The sequence below is a fragment of the Apis laboriosa genome, unplaced genomic scaffold (assembly GCF_014066325.1).
Source record: "Apis laboriosa isolate Shangri-la unplaced genomic scaffold, ASM1406632v1 scaffold122_cov146, whole genome shotgun sequence".
Lineage (NCBI taxonomy): Eukaryota > Metazoa > Arthropoda > Insecta > Hymenoptera > Apidae > Apis > Apis laboriosa.
The window spans coordinates 1,901,145-1,928,981 of NW_025221084.1; the positions used below are offsets into that span (position 1 = coordinate 1,901,145).

The 27,837-nt window shown below is 33.5% G+C and overlaps 1 protein-coding gene across 7 annotated transcripts in view; it reads right to left on the reverse strand.

Annotated features, from left to right (window-relative positions):
* The window catches only part of LOC122720186 (follistatin-A), a 75,999-nt gene that overhangs the window by 9,925 nt on the left and 38,237 nt on the right, over positions 1-27,837 (reverse strand). For 6 of the 7 annotated variants that reach the window (XM_043946712.1, XM_043946717.1, XM_043946716.1 and 3 more), the window contains 3 exons: positions 27,365-27,583; positions 26,536-26,772; positions 3,067-3,363 (listed from right to left, as the gene is read on the reverse strand). In XM_043946712.1, coding sequence (XP_043802647.1) covers positions 3,067-3,363; positions 26,536-26,772; positions 27,365-27,583 — 753 coding nt within the window. Of the gene's footprint in view, positions 1-3,066; positions 3,364-17,561; positions 17,937-26,535; positions 26,773-27,364; positions 27,584-27,837 lie in introns of those variants that run through there. The other variant, XM_043946718.1, reaches the window with a different exon arrangement.

A 27,837-nucleotide genomic window follows, 5' to 3' on the forward strand; every position in this document is an offset into this window, starting at 1 on the left:
CAGAAACAAATGAAAGAATTGTTTTAAAAGCTTCCTTTCTTTCTCTCTCCCTTTTTTTAACATAATTTACAGACACGTTCAAAATAATAATAAAATCTGAATTTTAGTATTATATAAAACTAGAAAATAAAATTATTCGATGAATAACTTTCTTTCTCGCAAAATTAAAAAAAAAATATCAATATCGTCCATTCAATTTTAAAAAACTCAAAGTTGATTATTGAGTTTTTTCATTTAAAAATATATTATTCTATATATATATACTAATTTTTATTAAAAAAAAAAAAAAAAAAAAAGAACATGCAAGAGAATTGTATAGAAATTATATAGAAAAGGCCACGCTTCGTTGCTTTTAGTGACCTTGAAATATATTTGTCAGGAATAATATTCTGAACAACTTTTCCTTATACGTATAACCGTCACTTCGTATCATACTTTATATTTTCAGACTGCGTTCGAGGTAGGTAATAAATAAATTTTTGAAAACCGGACACCGAATTTGAACGTAAGAAAATACGTTTAAAAAAAGTAAAAAGTGACAAGAGCGAGTTGGATAATATTTTTTGAAGGGTCCGATCACATATTCATGTTTCGACCTGTGTCGTGACTGTCATTCCTCATGCATATGAATTTTTTTTAACCATTTTATTGTAACACGCCAGCAAAAATAGTCTTAAATAACCTTGAAAGAAAATACTGTAAAAAATCCATACTGTCATAAATTTTTAACTGGATATTTTTTAATTATTTTAAATCTAATTTGAAATATACAATCCAATTTTGACCCAAATCGTTTTACAAAGCATCCAATAATTAGAATAGATCAAACTTGCCTCGATCGTCGTAAATCCAACCTAACCTAAACGAAATCCTAAATTAAACTTTTCAAAAATATATATATTATAGTTATACACAGATTATTAAGTAATTTTACATATAATTCTTAAAGCTGAGACTGAATACCAATTATAATTATAATATAATTATATAGTATAAAGAAAAGCTGTCGTTTTTTCTTCAATAAAATGAAACTCGAAGATTTTAATTCCTTCTTCGAGTTAACAAAATTTAACTGCACTTCGAGAAAATATCATCGTACAGAATTAAATTAGATTAGATTTCTTGAATTTCTATAGAAACTTTTATCGAGATATTTAAAAAAAAAAACCACCAATGTATACCAATATATTATTGAAGGGAGATTGAAAAAGGAACGAAAACAGTTGGTACAAACAAATATAATAAAAGTTTCATAAAAAATTGGTCGAGTTACCCCTGCCGATTTCCATGTTGTAACAAGAACGATAGGAAGCGTAGCGTTGCGAGAAACGCGAGAGTGCACGCGAGAGAGGAAGGCATCGGCAAGCGGAACTCTAGAATTCCACGGCTAGCTCTCCTCTGGGTTTTCGCGATTGACTGTGTTTAACGGGCGAGACAAGCGAGCGCGTGGGCGCGTATATTCTCAGAGGCGACTCGAACAAGGCGAATTCCACGCTGGATTACGACGATCGCTTGCTTCACAGACGGCTCGTGAATGGCCCACGCCTCCGAGAGAAATAGATAAATGACCAGACGCGTATTCCGCTTTATCACGGCATGGGAAACGCGGCCCCTCGACATCGGCGATCCCTTGCTAAATGCGAAATGAAATCGGAATGGAAGTGTCGACCGCCAAGCTGTTACTGTCTATGCACGCCGAGAAGAGTTTCGTTCCCTCTCGATGAAAAACGTGTTGACGCTCTTTTAGCATTCTACTTTTTTCTTTCTTTTTTTTTTTTTTTTTTTTTCTTTTTAATCGTTTCTTCTCCTCTTCTTATATCTCTTTACTTTTTGCTTCATCCGTTTTTATTCTGTTTCTCTTTCGTCGATTTATTCTTTCCGAGCCGCTCTGATTTGTGAACTGCGAATGTTTATGTAAATTTATATTTTTAACAAACACGATTATATTGTTGGCTGCCAACATCAATTACGCTTAGTTACTGGGAGTGTACTCGAGGTTGACAGTTAAGGTGTTAAAGAAATAGGATCGAGATAAAGGCTTGTTTTATCGTAGAAATGGTATGACCAGTATTTTACGTTGAATGTTTTTTTTATATATTTGTTTGGTAGATTTTTCTTGCACATTTTTCATAGATACACAAATATCTGTAGATTATTGATTGGAAGATATTCTTTTAATTTTGTTGATTGCTTGATGATTTTTTTCATTTTCTCTTATTCGTTATGTTTTCTCAGATAGAATATTAGTAAATTTGAATTCCATGCATACTTTTATTCGTATAATAGAATCCCAATTCAAATTTCAAATTCAAAAATAACTTTTTAGAAAATTTAAAATTTTCTAAAATTGAATTGGTCATTTCAATTACGTAGAAATATTTCAATTTTTTAAAAACATATAAACGTTGTAAATAATAAATTTTTCTTGATTGTTCAATGTTATATTAATATACATAATATGTATATAGTATATTTTTTTAATTAAGTAATTAATTTAATTAGAAATTTTAAAAAATTGAAATAATAACAAACGTATTAATTTTCGTAAATGTTTCTCATATAATATAATAAGAAATTTATTATTATTTATTGCAACATTTAGTTACAAAAAATATTTACTTACATCTTATTTTCGTATTTTTCTCCTGATCTAGATTTCATCTTTGCATATATCAGATTTTTATAATTATATAAAACCATTACTAAAACGATAATGAAATATGATATAATTAATCCTAATTAATTTAAATGTTGCAATAAATACGATGTTATGCAAATAATTTTTGCAATCATACTGTAATAATTTCGATCGATTTCATTAATAATTTTGAAACGAAAACAAACGAAAAGAAAAGAGAAAAGCAAAAACAGATAATAATAATGTACAAAATAGGAAAAAGAATCGTGCAAACCGATCGAGAATATTCGAATATTCGTATACGTGCTCAGCATCGAGCAAGACTACTCGAATACAGAGATAATTTCAATAGACTACGGCCGGAACAACAGTATTTTCATTGACCAGTAAACGCGTGTTATCTACGTAATCGCGTGTCGAGGACTTACCGATATAGAGAGGAGAGGTGTCGTAGGCGTTGCAGGGGCCGGCGTGTCGCGTCTCGAGGACGAAGCCGGTAACGCAGGCGTCCTTGACGATGTGACACCAGCTTGGATAGGTGATATTGTTGGTGGCGCACAACATGGTCGCCGATGGGTCTCGATCACGGTGTGTCCGGTTCCGGACGCGCTCCCTCTTCCGGGGACAACGATAGGTGCAGGTCACGCAACGTGGCCGGCCCGACTTCATCTCCGACAGACACGTCTGCCCCTCGCGACAACGAATCGTGGTACAGTCTGCGTTCTCTGCAAAGGAAGAAAGAAGAAGAGAGTGGTCAGCTCGAATCTTTTTTGGAAATTATTTTATTGATTTATAGACTTGATTTATAGATTATTGATTTACAGATTTGAACAATCGTGTAATAAGTTTATAATAGAAATTTGGGTGGGAATATTAATTATTCATTTGGTGAAAGAAATGTCATATTTTTGATGAAAAATGAATAAATCAGAGTGTTTATGAACAATTGTATATTCTTGTATAAGAGAAATTTATTTTCTCTCGTTTTTTTCTTTTTGTAATAGAGAAGAAATTTGAAGCAATAGGAACTTCTTGTGTCAAAAATTGTTTAAATGCGAATTTTTTAATATACATCTTTAAATGTTAAAAATGTTTCTATTAATTAGGTTTGTGTAATGGAAATGATTGAATAGGTTAATGATATTTTTAGTCAAGAAAAAAATATATAATTATTGTAAAATCGGGGGACAGAAGAAAGAATATTTTAATAAAATAAAATTTCCACATAAGAGGAAAAGAATCATAATTATGTAAGGAGATTACAGATCTTTAAGCGAGTATGAAAATTTTAATTGTGCGAAAGTTTCAATAATATCAAAAATAAAATTTAAATTATTTAGAAGAGAATTTTCAACTTTTCAAATTATCGAACGAAGCAAATCTTTTATGATATGAATTTGCATAAATATTCTTAATCCATCTGATTAAGATCGATGTGTTTGACACTTGAGTTTATTTTAGCGAATAAAACGGTACATCTTTCGGTGTTTCACAATTTTTCAGACAAGATGAGATTATAGATATGCGATGTATGCTTATGAGCCCGGGGATGTGTATTTTGCAAGCCGTTAGTGGGGGATTAAGTCATGTTAGAGATTCGTTTTTGTTTGTATAACTGTTTCTGCTTTTTTGTCTCGTTGGAGGATGATGTCATTCGAATCTTCTTTTTCCTGTGTTAAAAAAAAAGTTATAATGGAATTACATTCAATTAAATAATTATTTACATTCAATTAAATAATCGTCTTCTTTTTGCTGTTGCTTGTATTGTACTTTTTAAATAATTATTACAAGTTAAATTAATATATTATTTTATTTAATTATATTATACTATATACTGATTTTTTTTATCGTTCAGGAGAAAATTGGAACATTTTAAAAAGACATCGTACAGTTTCTACGATAATACAAAAATTTTGAATCAATGAAAAATACATAAAATATCACATCGAGATATCAAATTCATAATTTCGAAAATAGAATTCTAATAAAAATTACCAGCAATAATGATTCTTTTCTATGACAGCATCAGTGTTTGATAATATATACACACACATACACATATATATATATATATATGTTTATTTTATTTTTTTAAATAAAATTTCATCATTAAATATAGGCATATCTCTTCTAGACATGTCTCTAGCCTTTCATAAAATGACTACATATCCGGTTTTAGACCGAGAGTATTCTTCTTTTTACTTTAAGGTAGCCGTTACATCAATAGTATGGTTATTAGCAATAAGATGTAGAAAAGAACGGAATATGGTGCTATATTATTATGTTGATTATTTTTTTATTCTTCAAAGAATCTTTGAATCTTTCCCTCTATGTTTGTTTGTCTCTAGAAACAGGTATAATTCCATTTAAAAATTTTCATTTTATACGCATAAAATATTTTCTACATACTTATATTTATAGATCAATAAAATTGACATGATTTAAAGTTTAATATTCCAAGCAAAATATTAATATCATCACGTACTTCTATATCTAATAAATCACTTTCTTTCCCAGTTTTAAAGAATTTCATATTTTTCGTGTCTCGTATCATTCCAATTTGTCCTTTCTTATTTTCAATTTAAACATTTTTAAACCAATTTCGATCAAATTCCATTTCTACTTATATAATTTCACATTACAAACGATTTAAATTGGATAGAAAAGATGAAGATTATCTTGCATAGCAAATCCAACATCGATCAATATTCCTATATAATCGTTAATTAACTCGTTCACCTAACACAATCATTAAGCGAAATCTCGATAAATCCTCCATAAAAAAAAAAAAAAATAACAATTAGATCACCTTTCGAAACAACAAAAGCTCGAGAATCGTTTGAGAAATGCAAGTTCACGGCCATTCCTCGTACCAAGACCTTGAGAAATCACACCTTGATTGACCTTCCTCATCGCGGAAGATCGAGTGGCAGCTAAAATCACGGATGTGGATTGATTTTCGCGAACGCGAGACATCATCGGGAAACGTGCACGTTACATAATAACTGTATGTATGGCACTGAAAGGAACTGGCTAGTAGTAGAAGGCTACTCTGACGAGGCAGAAACGAGAGACAGGTTCAATCGTCGAATTAGACGCGCTCTATCTTCGTCCACTCGGTAGATTCGTGCGGTGACTCGTTCGCAGACACGATTACTGCAATAATATGTCGTTACACCTACTTGGGTCAATGGCCCACTTCTCACGGGGGGATCGTGTAATGTATTGCTCATTTTTCATCCTGCCAGTCGTCAACGCGTACGCGACCCGATGAAACGTTACGCAATTCGTGCATCGACCGTCCACCTTCGAATAAATAATCACCGGTTGACGGATCAGCTATATAAATTGTTGTAGAATTTTTTTAAACTTTTGAATTTTTAACTTTTTTATATTTTCGAATAGTAGGATGTTCTTCAGGCATGATATAATTATTTGTTTGGCTAATCTATTTTAAAATTTTGAAAGTAAGGGGTATATATTGATAATTTTTATTCTTTGTCAATTTTATATTTAGAAATTATTTTTTTTCATAAATTTTTTATAGATTAAGAAAGATCAAGAGGATTTCTATATAATTAATTCCTATTTTTTAATAGGAATTTAAAATTTAAAATATTGTAATTAATCAATTCTTTCAATAACGTTAATTTTTTTCAAACAATACTATTATTCTTTTTCTTTAAATTACCCCTCCTCTTATTTCATAATTTCAATAAAATCTTCAATAAAAAGAATCGTATAAATTTATGAATATATCAAGAAAAAAAAAAAAAAAAAGAAAGAGAAAATAGCAAAAATCCCTTTTCGATTAAATTTACGATACAATTTAATTCCAAAGGAGTAACGTTTAATCGTTATTTACAAGTCCAATAACACAGATGGTCCAAGTCCATAACACGATGCCATATATTGATCTGTCACGGGCCACGGTTGAATATCAATTATTCCCGGGCATCGTATGAGATATTTGTTGTCTGCCGGACGTCTGACGTACAAAATGGCGGACGTAACATTCTTTGTCTGGTCTAGGGTTCCTAGTGCACGTGCAAGCCACGATCGGAGCAATCATCGTATCACTTGCTTGTGTAGTAGTAGTCTGTGTTGGCCGTACCACGTGGCTGTACTAGATTAATATTAAGTGATTCACGCTCCACGTAATGCGATCCATGTTGTTAGACACGATGCTTAGGCTACGTGCGAGTACTTTTATATGAAAGTCTGCACGATCCGCTGGATCTCATTGCCTGTTACATGCTGGTTAATGTTACATTGTTGTACATTGAGAGACATCTGTTTAGCGGGAGCAATTGAATTTATTAAGACACATTACGCAAATTGTAGTACAACGAACATTATACTAATGAGAATACGGAGCTGCGCCTTTATTATTAAAAAAATATATGAGGAATGTATCGATAATGTTCATTCCGAACGAAGAAGTTTCTTCGAAAAATTTTTAATGAGATTAATCTATTATTATTTTATTTTATTTTATTTTTTTTTTTTAATTCAATATATCAACATCGTGTAATCGTGTTTATGCGATTACACGTTAATTGGTGATTAATCGCTCGAACGTTGATTTATCGTGCATTTCTCAGCAGATTTTTTTTATTTTAGTTATATCATATTATCTTCTCAATTCTTGTTACATTACATCATATTATTCTGACGTATATGATTCTGACAAATTTTATTTTTTTTTATTTTTATAATGATTTTGATCATGACATATATGATGTTTTATTCCTGTTATCAGTATTTTATTTATTTCAAGTACAATTTATTTATTTCAATTCTTTCTATTATTTCTAAAAATTAAAAGTTATAATTTTTGTCTCAGAGATAATAATATTTTTATAAATTATACCGTATTTATACAAATATAAAATATCATTTTTATATTTGTATTAGAAATACTATTAAAAACTATTATTTTCATTGGTATTAATTCAAAAATTCATTAGAAAAATTATATTAATATCTTTTTTCAAGAAAGAGGATAAATGTGTTGTATTCTAATTGTCTTAAAAGTGTCTTCAGACACTTTTCCACCAAAATATTGCTTCATTAGAAATTTCCTTAAATTAAATATTTTATTATTTCTATCATTGTTTCTCAATTATGTGTGTGATTATGTCGAAATAACAGTGAGTATTTAAAATTTTTTTAAAACAAGAAAAAGAAAAGAAATTTATTATCGCATTTATAAGACGACAATTCCGCAAAGTAGATCACAAAGTATCAATAAATAAGATTGTCGATGAATAAATAGATACACTTCTTAAATCAAACACTACATTTCACTTGTCATTTCGTAAAGAGATATCAAGGTAATCGTGTCGGTTCTATGCACGTTTCCGTACTATAATCAGCACCTACATTGTGTCAATGCTATACACCAGGTTGAATGACCAATGACCCTCGTACATAAGATATTGCATAACATTACGTTCAGTTTCTTAGTCATTACGTATCAAACGATACGGTAAATCGCAGTGACTCGTTGCCTTTGACATTTAAATCATTCACTATGTACATAACAGCAATCGTATTTCCGCCGCGGAAAAATAAGCGAAAGAAAAGTTCATCTAGACCATTCTAGATTATTACACACTATTTATAATGATGATTGCATTTCTCTCTCGTTTCCACGAATTCTAAACTTCTCCGGAAGTTGATAGTCAAATGGATTTATTTTATATTTTTACTTGTCTCGTTACTTTCTTATTAAGTATGCAACAAAGTGTTAATATATTTATTAGGACGCTTTTAGAGGATCAATTTTAAGAGCCAAACAAATTAAAATTGATATGTAAAAATATCGGTTGAACAAGGATAGAAATGAGATGCGCTATCTTCGTCATATCTTCGCAATCTCTCGTACTTTTTCTCTGTCACACTTCATCTAAGGCAAAGTCAAATGATTATGATTTAATAAATAAGTCTCGATTGATATGTGTGTAACTTGATTTAACTTTTAGAATGGATTCAAATATATTAATAACGTGTATGTACATTTCTAGATTCATTTTATCTACTTCATATATTTTTAAAAAATTCTAGATTTCTGTTTTAAATTAATAGACAGCAATAAAATTAGAAACAATATCTTTGTAATCGTGAATTTACAAATTTAATAATAAAACGATCAGTTCAATAAAAATATCGAGTATATTAGTAAACAATAAATTTTTCAAATATTGATAGATAAGTCGATGTAATTTCGATAAATTATTCGCAACTGTTCAGTTGTAATCGAGGTTGTCTTTTAATCTGCACGATATATGTCCTTTACTCGCAAGTTCGTCAAATATATCATATTGAACCGTTGTGTCTAAGAAAATATGGCAATATGTTACCCGGAACGTCTCAATAGAGCTGTAAATTTGTAAGGGACCAACGACGTCTTCGACGAATACGAGGCTGTTTGCAAATCCGCGATATAACGTGGTTATGATTTATGATTCATATGTGTGACGAGGGTCAACGCAAGAAGGAATGCACGCAGCCAACCATTACGTATACGTATAAACATTATGGCCCGCGAATGGGCATATGTTTGTGAGGCACGTGCTCGTTAAAAAAGAATTATACTTCGTCTTCCAAGCATAATATTGTCTTATTTATACATTTATTTGTTTCACGTAATATCGTTCGAAAGCGAATAAAGCGTGAAAGTGTAAAATGATCGACGATAAATGATTAATTAGTAATCTTGAAACAAGTCAAAACAAGAGATTATTGCTATTAGGGTATATCGATATCATTTTAATGTAATTAAGATAAAGTGATTTATATTATGTGCCATAATATTTATACGTACAAACGATATAATTATAATTTTAAGTAAATCGATTAATAAATTAAAAACGATGGAATAAATATATTTTTTTTTTAAAATTGTCATTTGAGAATAATGTTATTATAATTTTAATTACTTATATAAAAAGATGAATGGGGGATGTTTCGAAATAAAGAAAAAGGAAAGAATTTATTATTTTCCAATTCTAATTCTTATTTTTTAAAAATGATATAAAAAGTAGATTTTAAATATAGTGCTTTTTTAAATAAATAGTGAAATAATATAATTTATATATATAATTATTTTCATTTAGATACATGTATAGGAATAAATGTAAATATCATTAAAAAGATATTTAAATTTAGAATATTCCTAATATAGACAATATATTTTTTTAAAACATTTTGTATATAAAAATATTATAATAAAACATTGTCCATTAAACAAAATATAGATATAAAGAATATTTTAATAAAATCTCATCTATGATAAAGTAAATCACTCAAATTTTAAGAACAAAAAAATCATTTTCTTTTTTTAATATTGTCGATTCTGAACTGAAACAAAAAAGCGACGATGAAAAAAATATTAAGCAAATTCTTGGAATTAATTAGGGATTTAATTAGTTAATGCCAAAGCTATCTATAGCATCTATCAAAATGAATTATCTAACATTCCAATTTTAATCTGAAAATTATAAATTTTGTAGGTATAAAAATTTGCACAAAATAATTTGCATTCGAAAAATTTTCATATATATTTTACCATTATGATAATTTAGAAATCCATAAAATTTCGTTATTTAAAAATTATCTTACGATCATCTTGTTTATTAACCGTTACACGAGTTCCCCCGGCATACTAAAAATGCATCAATGTTATTTGAATTACAATAACGATGTTAATCCGGATTTCCTTAATGTTTCTTGGCTTGGTGCTTTCTCGGCAAACTAAAAATAGCATGGGATCGTGGTAATGTTAATCGCGACGATAAAGAGGCGAAGTGAATGGGAAAGGAAAAAAGAAACGAAGGGGAAACGGAGAAATGAGAAGCGGACAGCAGATGAATGAACCGTTTAATAGGCGGTTAAGTCAAAGTGCATGTAATAACTGCGTACCGAACAAATTCTTTCAGCGAAATTTATTTGTTTTTCTCCATAAATTAAACGCAATTTACGATGGTATATTTCGCACGCCCACGCAGCTGTTTACATGATTTAAAACAGTGCACTTGGCCGAGGGTTAAAATCGCATCCCGCTAAATATCCCAACGAAAAAAATGCCCGAGATTTTAAATCTTTGCGATCGAGTGACCTCCTTCGTCTTGGAAATGTTGTTATTATTAAAATTTTCCATTCCTTTTTTTCAATTTCAATCTTCCAAATTTTAAATTATCATTAATAATTTCTTACCCCTTCGCACGATAATTTAAATATTCCATTCTCTCACTTATCGAGATTAAACAAATATTACTTTCAAATTAAATGAGAACGAATAAGATATTTAAATTGTTGTAGAAAAAATTTAACTTATAACGATCATTTAAGATTTGGATGAATATAAAAGGAAAATATTGAAATTAGAGTTGTCTATTATTACAAAAAGATTTTAGAAATAATAAGAGCAAAAAATAATAAATAGGGAATATATATATATATATATATAATCAAATGATCAATGTTTCAAATAATAAATGGTAATTAAATCTTTTCTATGGTACATAAATAATACCAAATGGAAAATATAGTCAACGATTGATACACTGATAAGTGGTAATTAGATCTCTCTTCTAGGTAAAAGACATTGAATATATTAGACAGGTAATTACATTCTTGCAGTCTTGATAAGAGAAACGGCTACCGTTTCATACAAATCTACCTTTTTATCTCCTCATTCATCAATATTCCACTCTTGTAACACTTTCTATGCACGTTCGCAGGTTTTCATATTGATAACCTGATCACGTAATTATAGAGAGATATAACAATCAAGGACGATCGATTTCGTGCAATTTTTGTGCAATTCGCAGAGACACGTACGTCAATTAATTAACGAAAAGCGATTATTGATGATTCTAAAGAGAAACAGAGAACGAAGAGATATTGTTGATGCTGAAAGCATATTCTTTTCGGAACTCGTTCTGCCAGTCGTAACAAAGGCAACGGATAGAACCGTTGCTCAGATCCGTGGTTTGTTCGCTCTTAGGGATCCGATATAATTAATTAGCAAGGGCATTAAATGGACACGTCAGCAGAAACCAGTTTTTAGTCTTGTAATTAACGATCAGGGATAAGATCGCTCTCCTTTGTTTCGTTATAATTTTATATTTACTCTTCGTCAACCGCATTTGCGTAACAATAATCATGAATTGTAAAATTGACAAGTTCGAGCAGATTTTAAGACCGAATGATAGATGATGGATTTTTTTTAAGGATGACTCGATGAATCTCTTTAAGAAAGATCCGTGAAATAGAATTATATTTCGTGCAATCTTTCTTTTTGCTAAGAATTGAGTGTTTTACGATTTATGTATCGTGACATATCAATCTGTTTTTTAAAAGTGTCGCGAAAATTATATATATTAAAATTTTATAAATATAACTGATAATAATTTGATAAGTATCTATTAAAATTCTATAAGGATTGATATAACGAGAAATGCAATTCTTTGATCATTGTTATTATATTTAAAATGTATAAGTATTATATATATTTATAATATATTTAATAAATATTCATTTTTTTAAATAAGTAATAAATTATTAAAAAAAGTCACGTATGAAATCATTTCAACAATTACGATGTATTGCAAAAAACTTAAATAATTTTAAAACTCGATTGGTTTACAGAATTCTTATCTCTAACGTGTAAATGTTAATATTTCTCGTTATATTCTTAGAAATCAATTTTAAATTAACTCTTCCTCAGTTGATCTCATGATTGCTATGTCAGTCATCTTGATTTGTACTAATTCCTTAATATATATGAAATATATACAGAATATTATTAAATTATTAAAATAGAAAAACAAAAAATACATTGCACTTACACGATATAAATATATATATCATTATTGTAATAATATGAGGTGTAACTACGAGAACCCAAAAATATCGAGAAGCCGATGTTCAAGACAGGTCGGGTTTCCGAAAGTATTTCACGATTCGAGAATGACAAGATTCTCGAGAATTTCAAGAATCCCAATCTTGTTTTTCAGGCTTAGTTTCGCTGTATGCGATTATTCGGATTCGGATTTCCGATCTTTCAAACTACCAGTGATGAATCTAGCTCGTCAAAATCCGAGTTGAAACAATTTTTATTAAATTTATATAATTTGTATACGTGTTCATTTATTATATACTCTCCAGAACTATTAACAAATTGTTCCATTTCCTTACTTTACCTCGCAATATGTGTGAAATTTAATGCAATTTTAATTTCAATCATACCAATCATATTCGTTTCATATTAAAAAATAATTTTATATATACGATCTATTGAATAAATTTCACACAATCATTTGAAAAACAAACACATAACGAAATTAAAATATCCAATAGATGATTGCCCATTATAAGAAATTGCATAAGGATAAAACTCGATCTCCTTTCATCCCATACACGACAAACTTCCTGTAGACCACGCATACACACACATACACACACAATCTCTATCGACAATGTCTAGCGGAACCCAGTCAAAAACGGTCTGATAAGTCGATGCGCGAGAAAAGCATGGCAATGTATGGAAAAGCTATTAGCGGGGAGCAAAAAAAAATAAGCAAATTACTTAACGCTTGTACGGTTGAGGAGATGGCACCGCGTGTACGAGAGATCCGAGAATATCAAAGAATCCGGACCGTGGGGGCAAGGGGTGGAAAGGAAGAAAAGAGAGAGAGAGAGAGAGAGAGAGAGAGAGACTGGGAAAAGCTCGCGCATATTACCGTATGCATATTTACAGACACGTGCACTTTCGCGCCTTGGATCCTCGAGAAAGACGATTATTTGCATCGCGACACCTTCTCGCTAAGCCAGCTGGTTTATTTACTTATTTACTTCCTTGTTCTCCGTGTGTACCCGTCTCTTCTTCCTCTCGCGGCCTATCTCCGCCTCTCTCGTCGTATTTTCTCTCCTTTCTTCTTCTTCTTCTTCTTCTTCTTCTTCTTCTTCTTTTTTCCTTTTTCGTATTCTCTTCCTCCTCTTCCAGATTCTTCTCTTCCTCGTGCCTCCACGATCCGGAGGAAAGTTTTTACGCTTCATCGGGATCCCATCGTGGCGAGCGTTAAAATTTCAGAATTCCATCGAAATGGGAAGAGAGAAAGAGAAAAATCGATGAGATGAGACGAGTCATCAACGAGTGGTTTTTAGGATACCTCCAAGTGGTGATTCTTTCGTATTTTAGTTGTTGAACAGGACGATGGAATTTTGTGCGAAAACATAACGTTCTAGAGAGTATTTGGTTCGAAATGATTTATTTTTACGTGTGCCTCGTTTGACGATTATTCTATCTTTCGTTATAATAGAAGATGCGTTGATTTCGGTTACTATCTTTCGATAATTTATGCACGATTTTTGTTTCTAATTAGATGTACGATTTTAATGGCCGATCGTAAAACCGAAGGAATTTTATCTTCTGAAATCCTTGATGGATTTATTAAAGTCAAAGAAAGATAATTATTTCTTTTTTCAGTTTTATTTATAAAGATTTTTATGAACATTAAATAAATAATAGGTGAATATTGAAAAATATGTTGAAATACCTGAGAAATAAATCCTGTATCTTTGTTTCTTTTGGAAAAATTCTTGAAGTAATAAAAAATTAGAGATTATGGAAGTCGATTATAACAATTCATTTTTAATATCACGAAGGGAAATAGAATACATAACGAAGATAAAAAGAAAAATTTCATTGATAGGAAGAATAGGAGGAATTCTTTTTTAGAACAAATAAAAGGTGAATAAGATATTTTTAAAATATAATTTTATAATATAATAAAGCAAAATTGTAAATCATTCTATTGTAAACGTATAATTTTTATATGTATAATTCATTATATACAAACTTCCATTAAAGTTCAAGATTTTCGAATTACAAGATAAAGTTCGAATACTTTCGTGATCTATTGTACCATTGTATTGTACAAACTACAATTTTACAAGATCATTTATCCTCGATGCTCGTCGAAGTGACCTGCAATCCTTGCAAAATGTCAGAATTTCATTTCAAAAGAACACGAAGCTTTACACTCGGAAACAATTCAAATACTCCATCATATAATTGATATTTTACCTTCTAAACCATTTATGACATTTATCAGAACAAATAAAAACACAATCAACGCTCAATAATAAACTCATAAATAATCAAAAGGATGTTTCATTTATATCCTGTGTTGCATTAATTGCTCCCTAAGAACAATAATCGTTGAAGAAAAGAGAAATAAATTCCTAAATTCCTTTTAACTTTTCATCCTACCTATTACTTCCAATACTAAATGTTTTCCTCCTCCTGTATATACAGTTATCCCATCGGAATATTTCAGTAACGTTTCTGAGCTCTCCTGGTCGGGGATCCGGTGGATTTCGCGTGGTACGTGGTCGAATGCAGCTCGCATCGGCCCGTCACCACGGCGATATGTAAAACGCAGTCACGGGCGGACGGTGCACGGTTTGCATACGGGCAAAGGTTCTTTTCGCCGGTTGTTTACAGTATTGAGCAGCGTACCGCGAGGACGAACGGCCACGAAATGGAAGGTCGAGGAGAAAGGGCGCGGCAAGGGGGCCAAAGCGAGCGAGCGAGTGCGGGGTAGAATGCGCGCGTGGGCAAAGAGGAGGATGCTCGACTCGCGGCCTCAAGAAGCGAGTATTCGAGCGGAGACATGCGCCGGTGAATGTCGATGTCGGGACGCAGACGCGCGGACGTTGATATGGTTGCGAGTAACTTGGAACGAACTTGCTTGGTGCAGGGGAAACGAAGAAAGAGAAAGAGAGAGAGAGAGAGAGTGAGAATAGCGAGGGGGAAGGGGGAAGGAAGACCGGTACGAGAGAGGGAGGAAGAGGATCGGATTCGGCCGGTGGATAAAACGGGTGGAGAGATTGTGGTTGTGGTGGAACAGAGAGGGCGGATCTTGCACAAGCCCGGCGAAAAAAGAAGAGCTTGGCACGGACGCCACGCCGCTCGCCGTTGACCAGACACCACGCCGCACCGTGCACTTGGTGTTACTGACAAGGAAAGGCTGAGCAGCGCGCCTCTCGTGGTCCTTGCCGAGACCACGAGAGAAAAACATCGACTTTCGAAAAGGGCCCCTGCCGCTCTCGTGTCACCGGGCCTCGTCTTTTTAGCGGGACCCCGGTTGAAATTCGAAGGGAACCGGCCCGGGCCCGTGCTCGCTCCTCTATGTACGAGCGATAGAGAAGGATTAGAGGGAGATAGGCGCGATTCTCTTCGAGATATGAAGACGCTTCGGCGTCAGAATTTCTTCGTGTCAGATCCCCGATGATATTGGAGGGGGAATATTTAAAGAATCGTAATCTTGGCTCGCGATTTCTTCTGTAAGATATTTATTACTATGGAGTCGTTTACTTGTAATTCTTTGTCGTATTAGTTTTATTTTGCTTTGATGGATTGCACGAAGAAATAGTATATTAATTCTTTAACGTCGTTTATATGCAATCCTTCGTTGAACGTTCTTTAATACTTTTTTTCGTAATTGTTTCAGAATTCACGTAAATTGAAGAATCATCCCCTGATTTCTTTTATGAATCGTTTCTGGTAGGAGGATATTTTCTTATATGGGACGAGATAAAAGTTAAGACAATTTCAAAATATCGATCTGAGTGTCTTTTCATATCTCAGAATTAAACTGAGGAATCTTCACAACGAATGCCACTTTCCAAAATTGTTCTTTGCTCGCGAAATCTTGGATGAAACGTTCGCCTCTCTCTCATTCGCGTGTTCCGTCTTTTCCATCGGCTCCGTTCCTTTTCTCCTCTCCTTCATCTTCTCGTTCCTCCTCGTCTAACCGTCTCCTATATCTCTCTTTCTCCTTTTTTTCTCGCATATGCAGGACTCCCTTCTGGCTCTCCTGATCGTCGATGTTCTCTTTCTTTTCGTGTATCCTACTCCCTGTCCGTCGTCCTCTCTCTCTCTCTCTCTCTCTCTCTCTCTCTCTCTCTTTCCTTCTTCCTTTATCCCATCTCTCTCCCTCTCGCGGCGTCGACCAGTCGAAAAAGACGGTACGTATGGCATACCTCGTGCAAAGTCGTGCCACGAGGCCTTCTTCGTGCGAGGTACTCAACCTTCTTTGCATCTACCGGTCTCCTCTCTGCCTTCTTCTCAGACGAGTAAACGTCTGACCTCGTGCGACCCACCTGTTCCCCTGAAGTAGAGAGGTGAGTCTCATCGAGGAGAAATAGGAAGAGCAGCACCAACAATAGCAGCAAGAAGAGAAGATGTAGGAGGAGAAAAAAAAAAGAAAAAAAGTTCTAAAACCTGATAGAATCATGAAACGAGCAAACTGTTCCATTCTGTGCATGTATAATCCACGATAAAATCGTGGATTTGATCTCGCCCATTAATAGATATCATTTTCGAGAAATAAAAGATGAGGTTCAAGTTGCTGTGCATCAAGTACTGTGTATGTCGCTGATATATTCGAATCGCGACGAGTGGAAAGAAATGATTAATAATTTTAGGTAGATTTGAACTGATAGAAGAGATAGATTTAGATCCTTTGTATTAATACTTTGGGAAATTTTTCTATTTTGTAAATACTTGTGAATATTGTGGAATATATATGATAATTTCCCGTTTGCAATATTAAAATTATTCAAAAGAAATATATTCAACTCAAAAGAATGGGATATAATTTCTTTAAAATCTATATGTAATTCTTTACACGTAATTACACGAAATTTTACAGATTGCATTTGATTTTTTATAGGAGTTTTCTAGATTTAATCCTTCCAAATATCAAATCATTCGCTTTTATAATGCAAATTATATTCATACATACGTAATAATATCATTTATTACATCATCGAATAAGATAGAATAAAAATTTCGAATTGGAATTCTGTATTAAAATTTCTGATCCTATTAGGGAATTTATTTCAAAGATATTGTTTCTCCTTAACCGGAACTGATACAGGAATTTTGGAAGAGATTATGGAGAAGGCGCCAGAAAATAAAGGGCGACTTTTTTTCATCGTCGGTTAAAGCTCTTCGCTAAAGCTTCTTCTTGTACCTCTTCGTTTTCTTTCTCTTCTTCTTCTTCTTCTTCTTCTTCTTCTTCTTCTTCTTCTTGTAGTTCTTTTTCACCTTCTGCATCGTTTTGGCCTCCCGGAGAGGCTCGATGCGATTCGTCGGTTGGTCGCAAGTATAAAATTTCGGTCTTCAAATCGGGATGGGAATAGTTTGTTGTTTCGCGAGTTCCCGATTTAGATGGTCGTAACGTTCCATCGCGGCAACGCCGGATCTGCGACCGACTCTCTGAAAATTTGAAAGAGAGAGCGCGAATTATCGGGGAATTGGAATGAAAATAAGTCCAGAAACGAAGTTTGTTATTTTAAAAGTTATCTAGCTTTGCATAATGGCGAAATTTCTTCTTGCTTTTTCTCTTCTTCTTATCCTCGCATCCCTCTTCTACCTTGGTTAACCTTTCATTATCCCGAGAATCTTGAAAATGCGAACACCGGTCTGGAGTTTCTCCGATCCTATTTTAATATTATTCCAAGTGGTTCTAGCCGATGCTTCTTCGTTCCAATTTGTCGATTTCGTTTTGACGCAATGTGTATTCCAAGCTGTGAGAGGGTATGCCCTGTTTATTTGAGGATAGATTGATGCAAGCATTTATGTATTATTTTCGTAATAATTTATTAGATTGATTTATATAACCTTGAAGATTTTCTGATTTTACGCAGACGCGCTTTATTAATATATTAGAAGATTATTATTAAAAGTTATGTAAACTTTCTAGTTTATTTTTAATGGAAAAATAAATCTTCATAAAAAGTTCTGAAATAAAAACTGATTTAGTTTTCGATAATACGAATATAATTTTTCTATCAATCGTTCTCTTTTATATTTTTATTAATAATAACAAAATATCCAAAATTCGTCAAAATGATTAGTTTAGTAATTTAAAAGATTAAAAAATTATGAATAAATTCGAAATCCTTTAATAATAATAATAGTAAAGTTTTTAATTTAAAATCAATAATATTTCTAAAATTATAAAATTGATTGAATTCAATTAAACTGTGTTTTATTATAATCGTTGAACGAATTTAATGTAATATCATTTTATAAAAAGTTCATATTATATGCTTAGAGATTAGAAAAGGTTTAGTATAAGTTTAAAGTTATAAGTTTAAGCTTTTCGTACAATTTTAAAAATATTCGTTTCACGCGTAAGACGTAAATAAATAATCGTCCAGTTCTTTAAAATCGTTATGCAATCGATTTAAATCACCAAAGTGAGATCGAATACAAATAACACGATTGAAAAGAGTTTCTCGATCTTCTAAGAATCGCGTTTAACCGCTTTAAAAATAATTCGAAACTTTCGATTCGAAATGCGTTTGTTTTTTATATCCCTACTTTCCTACACCCACGGTAAGATTAGTCATTCTAAAATGTTAGTCATGACGTTTTCTAGCAAGAAAAAAATTATCTTACGTCATAACCGATTAATAAACTTCTCGTGTAGTTCCGCTTATTCACGTTCGTGGAACATTACGATCAGTCCTCAATTTCGATCTCTCGATGCAAAAAAAATCATTTCACCGTTTGAATTTTATAAAAATAGATAAAGAATCCTTGTTTGTAATCCTGTTGCTCGAAGAACAAGTCGGTATGCTTGTAAATACTATGTGTAATCCTAAGTGACTATTTTTGAAAAATAATAAATTGTGTTTTAATCCTTTTGTTTTAATCCTCCTATTATATATATATAAAATTGGAATAATAAGTATCGATCGTATTCAAAATGAAATATTAGATATCACATATTAAATATTGCAATATTATTGAAAATTAAATTTTTATTATTTATTATTTAAATATTATTAAAGTAAAGAGAAAATGTTGATTAAAATGAATAACAATTAAAATTCAGGAATTACAAATATTTTCTTACTTTTATTCACATAGATTAAAAAAAAAACGTTCTACGAAAATTACAAGTTATTTATAAGGTCGTTCTATTCTATAGCTTCATTTATAATTCGAAATATATTTTACGTGTTCACAGATATACAGAACTTCTCATCGATTATCCAAAAAAGATTCTTCGAAAACAAATTATTCACAAAATCGTCCCATTCTATATCGCCGTTAATAATGTAATAAAAGATTCTACATTTTTACATAAAAATAGGATTTCTCATCGATTATCAAAAAAAAAAAAAAAAAAAAAACTCTATCAAAACCAATAACTTATCCACAAAAAAACCATTTTTCAACGCCATTAAAATTCATATATCTACACGGAATTTTATCAGAGATAAAATTTCTCGCTTATTACGTAAAAAAAAAAAAAAAAAAAAAAAAAAAAAAAAAAAAAAAAAAAGTCTAAAAACCACATACTATTCATAAAACGTTCGGTCCCACATTTCAACACTCTCGATAATTCCCACAAATCCCACGCATTTCATTTCAATCTTGTGCTCGAGACTTAACATCTCGACCATTTAACGTCCCATTTTATATACTAGCAACAACCTCATCATCAATCTCCCTCAGAATCCTCGAAATCCGTTTGCAACACGATCATTATCCCAAACAATTTCTCCCCTCGATAAATTTTCGGATACAATAATGGTGGCGCCAAGGTCGTGGCAATAAAATTCTATTAGATTTTCGTGGGCCAGCGGCTGAACGCTGATCGATGCACGCCGAATTCCTCGAGTCGCCAGTTATTTTTAGTCGAAGGAGCAGCGTGGAAGGGACCAGTAAGTGTCGTAAACGTAAAAGACCGCGTGTCCCGGCTTCCAAACATGCACGCGCGTTGCGTGGGCGCGCTCCGGTCGCATGCATGCATGCGTGCGTGCGTGCTTACGTGCATGCGTGCGTGCGTGCGTGCGTGCGTACGGTGAACGACCGGAGGGCAAGGACGCCACAAGGACACGCCCTTACACACGTCCGCGCGCCTCTACGCGCGCGCTCACGTGCACGTGCACGCGTGTCAACCCTTTCCCGCGCGATAACCGCGCCGTCTACCTTCGATTTCTTGCGCTTGCTCCTTTTTCTTTGCTCTTCCCCTTCTTTTCTTTTTCTTTTTCTTCCTCTTTTTTCTTTTCTTTTTTCTCGTCTTCTTCCTCCTCCTCCTCCTCCTCCTCCTCTTCATTCCTCATTTTTCTGCAGACGCTTCCTTCTACGGTTCTTCTATTATATCACGATGAACTATGCACGCGTGGCTATTACTCTCGCGTATATGCCGCTTCCTCCGGCGGAAGGACTAACGTGCGACCGGGCGCAACACCGGAAGCCGGGGCATAATTAGCTTGAACCGGAAGAAGAGGCCTGTTGGATGCAACAGTTTTTACGCCTCTTCGATTTGATGAACAACGGCCGTGTGGAAGGGAATACGGTGAATACGTGTCTCTTTCGAGTGAATTTGCGCGGCAATTCTTCCGAAGAGGGAATGTTTGGTGGGGTTCCGTTCGATGAGTTTCGTGTCGGAATCTTGGGAGGAGACGTGGACGAAGGTTGAATATTGCCGAGGCCGAGGATTTTGGTTATTCTAGAAATTGTTGAACAAGCTTGAAGTGTTATGGAAATTGAACAGATTTTGGTGGATTTTTCTGGATTTAATTTTTATTTCTAAATTGAATCTGATTGAATTGAGTATTCGAATCGATTGAAGTGGAATTCTTTAAAATATTGTAAATTGAACGAATTATTATTTTTTTCTTTAAATATTTAGATATTGAAGAAATTTTATAAGGTTATTTTTCGTATTCGATTCTATTGAGATTGAATGGATTATTTCTAGAATTCTGAATGTGTTATTTTCATCTTTCTTTCTATTGGTCTTTTTTCTGAGAAGTTTAAAATAAGTGACGATCGAATGATAAGAATGTATTCAGAGGAATTATCATAAATTTATTTTAGAATTAAATGAAATTAAACAAAATTATTTTAGAATTAATTTCAGAATAAAATGTAATTATTATCTAAAATAAACTTTTTGCAAAATTTAAAATTAAAAATTTTAAATGAACTGAAAATTCGAATTAAATATCTTTTTGTAAATTTTTAATATTACAATTTTCTAAAAAAAAAGTTTTAAATTTTCGAAATAATTTTTTCCAATCTTCTTCTATCTTCTCTAATCTTCTCTAAATTATTAAACCAACACGCGAATCGAAAAATAAAATATTCGATATTCCTTGTAGACGATTTTAAAAACTGAAATGATTTTTTACTAATGAACATATTCTTCAAACTCGATGATACAATTTTTTTCTCGCACGATCGTCGGTCGGAAAAGCATGCTGGTGAGAATATTCCGATCTTCCATTGTAAAGAGATAATATTACAGGAAAGACGCCGCTGACGCGTCCTCGGCATTCCAAGCGTCGTAAATCAACGATGAAACTGCGGATTATCCTCCAACGGCCTCGAGTTATACACTCGTTACATCCCTTCCTCGCGCTGATTCTCTTAACGAGTTTTTGATTCAATGTTTATACATTATTGTAACACATCGTACGCGTGCTGCCGGCAAACGACGTTGCTAATCGAAAGAACGATCATTCGAGTGAAGATCCCTTTGCGAGATTGCGAGAAAATGGAGACGATGAAAGAATATGAAAATATTTCCTTGAATTACAATCTTGTTATTTTATCCTCCATTTTTGAAGATAATTCCGTAGAGACGTTAAATGAAGTTCTTGTCTATAAGAAGATAAATTTAATTTAATTTTGAATATAGAGAATAAAATTTCTGTCGCGATATATCGTCCATCTATTATTAAAATTATGATAATGAATTAGATAATTTTTAGTAAATCTTTTGTGTATCACAAATCTATTATATATATTTTTCTTCTAAGGATAGGTTTCTGGAATTTTTTCAAAATCATGAAATTATATTTTAAAATAGCGCGATAATTATTCAATCAAACGGCACAGTGAATATCGCATTTGTTTTTGTGACAGAAGTCTCTTTGAGACAGATCCAATACAATTAGCCGGAGAAACGATTGGAACGGATCGCGTGAGGTTTCTAAAGGGATGGTGATACCATGTTGAGAAAAAAAAAGATTGCCAAAGTTGCAATTGATGATCTTATGTCCAAAGTTACAGGCTTTATTACGACTTGCTCAAAGAAATACGCAGAAAACGATACTTTCCCCTTTTTTTCCCTGTCCCTCTCGCCCCTCTTCTCTCTACTCTTCCTCTTCCCTCTTCTTTATCCCTCTTTCTTGCTCCAACTGTCTGTATTCCCTCTTTTTATAATTTTTTGTTCTCTCTCGCAGCCAGGCAGATCGCGTCTCGGTCGATGAACTTTCTGGAACGATCTCGCGATTGCCTCTCGATGTTTCTTCTTCCTCCTCTCTTTTTTTTCTCTTTCTTTTTTTAACTTTTATGCTTCTTTCTCTTCTTTTCTTCTTGAATCCGTGTAATGTCGGACACACGGAGTTGAGAAGCATCGGGGAAAAATCGTGTGCCTCCTGCGACACGCGTTTATGCACGCCATCTATACATCAATCATGTTAATTTCAAGCATCTCGAGGAATTTGGTCAAAATATGTTTATCCCTTTATATTAATTGCTACTGCTTCAATCTCTCGTTAAGATTTACCATTTTCAAGATATTTTGAATATATTTCATCGATGAATTTTTTCCAGATTGCACTTTTGTGGGCAGAAATTAGAGGTTAGATACGTTGTTTCTTGAGATTTGATGATACATAGAACATTTTCTTGGCTTTCGAGTTATTCTTTTCAAGTTATTTTTTCAAAATATCGGCTGTCTTGTCAACACACTGACTGCTTGAAAGTGATAGCAGGTATTAATGTTAATTATAACTCATATAATGGATCGATTATTGGATCAATCGTTGGAACGATTGATAATTCATGAAGAATGCATATGTGGACAAAGGCCTTATTCTGTTAAAAAAGATCTTTGACTCCATCGAAACGCGAAAGTTCCCTTTATTTGCACGATGCTCAGACCCATTAGCACGTTACCGAATCAAATTTTAGGAAAGCAGAAAAATATTTAGCAACATTTTATTCTAATGACTCAACAACTTTCGTCAAAATTTGGACAAAAATATAGAAACAAGATGAAACATTCCTTCGATTTTTTTTTTTTTCCCCCTTTTAAACACACTTTCAAATCAATTATCGGTGAGACCAACAATAACGAAATCAATTACTGGCAAGAGAAAAAGCAGCTGACATTGGATAAAGACAATGAGAACGAGCTCGAAGGAAGTACAAAGCGATTCGTGGAATACACGTACACGGTCAGGATCTGTTATCCCTGGAAGAAGGATAATGTAACGGTTGAAAGATCAAGAGACTAGGAATGAGCGGGAAAGAACGCCGAGAAAAGAGAACAATAAAATGGAATTTACCTTCCAAGAAAGAAGATCTCATTGTTCGTTCTTGGAAAGAAGTTTTATAAAACTATAAGCGGAGGGAGGAGAGAGAAAGTCATAGAATAATCATAAAGAACCGTTCAATGAGAATTAATTAACTAGCATTAGAATGAAATCTGATGGATCATGATTTAAAAAATTCGTGATTATTGGTTTTTATTTTGTTCCAATGAAAACGAAGAAGAATAGGGAAGAAGTGAGAAAGGGACAGCTTAAGTGGAAGAGGGGAAAAGGCGATTCACTGTAAACGCTTGTTTGGACATAACTTCGCTCAGTGACTTTATGACACCTGTCAGAAGAGTTCGGCACTGTGCAAACCATGCAACAATAAGGTACATTCCGATGCAAAGCAGTAACAGTCTGGCTACTCGAATACTCGAACTTGCCCCTCTCCCCTTGTTTTGTTCTTTCCCTTCTTCCTCACCGTCCTTCACCCTTTCTTGCACGATTTCATTGTCGCCTTTCTCTCTCATCGATCAGCCAAGACATCCACGTCCGTCTCTAATTCTAAGGAATATTATATTCCTCGAGTTTTGGAAGGATGTAACTTTTTCACTATTCTTTATTCATTATATTTATATGAAATGTATATATATTCGTGAAATATTTTTGAATCTAAAGAATGCTTACTTATTAAATTATGAGATAAATTCACGTTAAATGAAATAGTGAGTGAGAACAAAGTATGGCAGTACAACAGAAAGAGAGAGAGAACATTCTGTTGCGTCTCGTTTCAATTAACGCAATGAATAAGTTTTAATTTAATTAATTTAATATAATGCATATCAATTTTTACAATCGAATAAGAAAATATTATTGTAATATTTTCTATGATATTTGTATCGTGTCATAATTAAAAATATGGTTTAATTTAAATGAGTTTGAGCTGTTAATTAGTTATTATATTATTCCGTAGTAACTAAATAATCGTTTTGTATAATTTACTCCGTTTTAATTAATTAAGAATATAAATGCAACAAATATCTTGTAAACGTATATTCTCGTTACCCCTTCAGGTTGTTGCGTATCACGTTAAGTGCAAAAATTGCATTTATCTTTTAATGAAATAAAAATTACGGATGTTAAAATATTTATGATCGCAATATGTACGCCAGTAATTGAGAAAAGAACGTCTTTATAAAAATGCATGCTGTTACATCGCCATTCAATTTCAGCGTTCGTTTGTATTTAAAAAATTCTTATTCACCAGTTGCGTCGGGTCATATAAAAGCCACCCTGTGGTTTACACCCGTTTTCCTGCGTTTAATCGCACTTTCACATGAGAAGCAACAGGTAGTGCCTTCGAAAGAAAGCGCGAAATGCATCCGAGCTCTCGCGCAGAAAAATTCAACTGCTAATTTCGCATTAATCTTTAAAAAAATACAGCAATGCAATGGTGATAATTGAAATAATATTATTTGTTTAAAAAATGCAAATGTTCAAATTGATATAATAAATCGATATGATAAAAATTACTTGATTCTTTCGAAAAATAAAAAATGAGAAAGAATTTCATTGCCACGTGTTTTGAAACAGTTCATCAACTCCATAAATTTCAACTTGTGTGTAGTGAATTATTCATTCACTAATTAACACATAAAAATTTCTAACTAACTAATAAAAATTATAATCAAAAAATAAATATACCTATTTTTATAAAAGTTTCTTTTCTTAAATACTTAACAAAAAGGTACGCTTTTAAGCACCTTATGCGTATACACGTTATACAATTCGATAATATCCCCAATATTAAGCGTGTATAATAACTAAATTACAACACAATACAGTACCTACGATCTTATGCTATAGTACATTATACAATATACTATAAGATATATTGACTCATATATCAGGTTGTGTAAACCCATCTACCTTTCTTCACCACAAACGATAAAATAACAAAAAAAAAAGAAAGAAAAAAACGTCGGAAATATCGTCCAATCGCTCAACCTTCTGCCTCTCCGCAGCCTCTTTCCCCCAAAACAATCACCGCGACGTTATCCCTCCCTGAACGAGTGGCACGGTACCAGGGGGGGGGGAGAGAGGGGGGAGACGCACTCGCCACCGTTCCCCATCCGATATTTACGATTTCCCTGCGGGGCTTCTCTTCCCGAGTTGCGCACCGCTGCGTTGAAAAACCGAATAAAAAGCAGGCCGCGACGGTAAGGAGAGGCAAAAAAAAAAAAAAAAAGAAAAGAAAAAAGAAAAAAGAAAAAAGAAAAAAAAGAGGGGGCAAAGAGAAGGCGAGGAAAAGGCAAACAGTGGCTAGAGAGACGGGGGAAGGGGAGGAAGCAGAGCGCGGAGTAAGCGATGGAAACGGACGACGAAGTCAGCACAGGGGGTGTGAGGGACGAAAAGGGCGAAGCGGGGGAGGGGGGAGGGTTGAAAGAAGAAAGAGCGTGGAAGAGAGACGAAGGTGGCGACAAAGAGCAAAGATAAAGAAAGGAGGAAAGAAGTAAAAGGAGACTCACGTTTGCAGTGGCCCTTATAGGCGACGGGAATGGCGCGACCTGCGCGGCAGGCGGCAAGTCGCAGGTGGCAGGCACTCTTGTATGTGTTTCCGTCGGCCCCGCAAACGGGGCGTGCGGCGGCTCGTTGTTGCGGGGGCGGCTGGGGGCACCTGCGGGCGCACCTCACGCAGTGCGGGCTCAGGTTCTGGTCCAGCAGGCAGCTCCGGCCTTGGCCGCACCGGACCCGTGCGCACGAACCTGCTCGACACTTTACACGTTATTACGCACAGTCGTAAACTGCCCCCGTGATAGATGCGTCGCCTTTCCCTGTTTGTTTTCCGCGCGCCAGACCGCGCACGCGCGAACCTGGCGCGGTTCCCTAGGATGCGCGCGCACGCGCGATCTCTGACCACTCAGGACCCTTGTTTCGAAATGGTTTGTTTTGGGATTCAGGATTTAAAATTTGACGTTTCTCAGTTGGATAATTCACGAGAATGAGTTGTCGAAGTGGTCGGAAATATAATTACGTCTTCTTCGTTATTTAGAATTGTAAATAATAGTGAAAATTTATGCGATCGTAATTGTTAATTATTCTATATAAAAAGTTTTACTGATCTTAACGAGAATTGTTATTGTTTAATCCTTGCAACTGAATACCTTCGATGAATTCCATTTCAAATTATTTATCGAGCAATAAAAATTAAATTTAATTGATTATTAAATATTTAAGAATATAAGAATAATCCTTAAAGCCATGAATTCAAATTTTGTTATATCTATAGTGGTTCTGTCGATGGTCGTTCAATTGCAAAGCGATGATAATGATTCTATCTCTTTCATACATACTCACTTTGGCAGTGGCCGTTATAGGCAACCGCTAGTTCGTGGCTTCCTTTCTTGCAAGCGCGTTTCTTCAGTCTGCACAAATTTTTGTAGCTTTTGCCGTCCGTCCCGCAGACTGGACCACCGCCTCTTGGTGCCTTGCACTCAGGGCTGCACACACACCTTGGTCTTCCTCTACGCACCACGCACTTCTTCCCCTCCTCACACCTTACTTCCGTGCAGCTTTCTATCAAGAAAAATAGTTTAACAGTTTCCATTGAATTTGAATTTTTGTAAAAAAATAATCGCGGATGTGTATGCAAAATTAAATTTTTAATTAAATATAATAATTTACGGAGCTTAAATTTTTCTTTATCTTTTAAATACTCTTCAATATAATAATGTAATATAGTAATGTTTATTATATTTTGGATATTCTATTATTTCTTCTTTTTCATATTATTTTGCAGATTTTGGAATATCTAAATTTTGCATAAACAT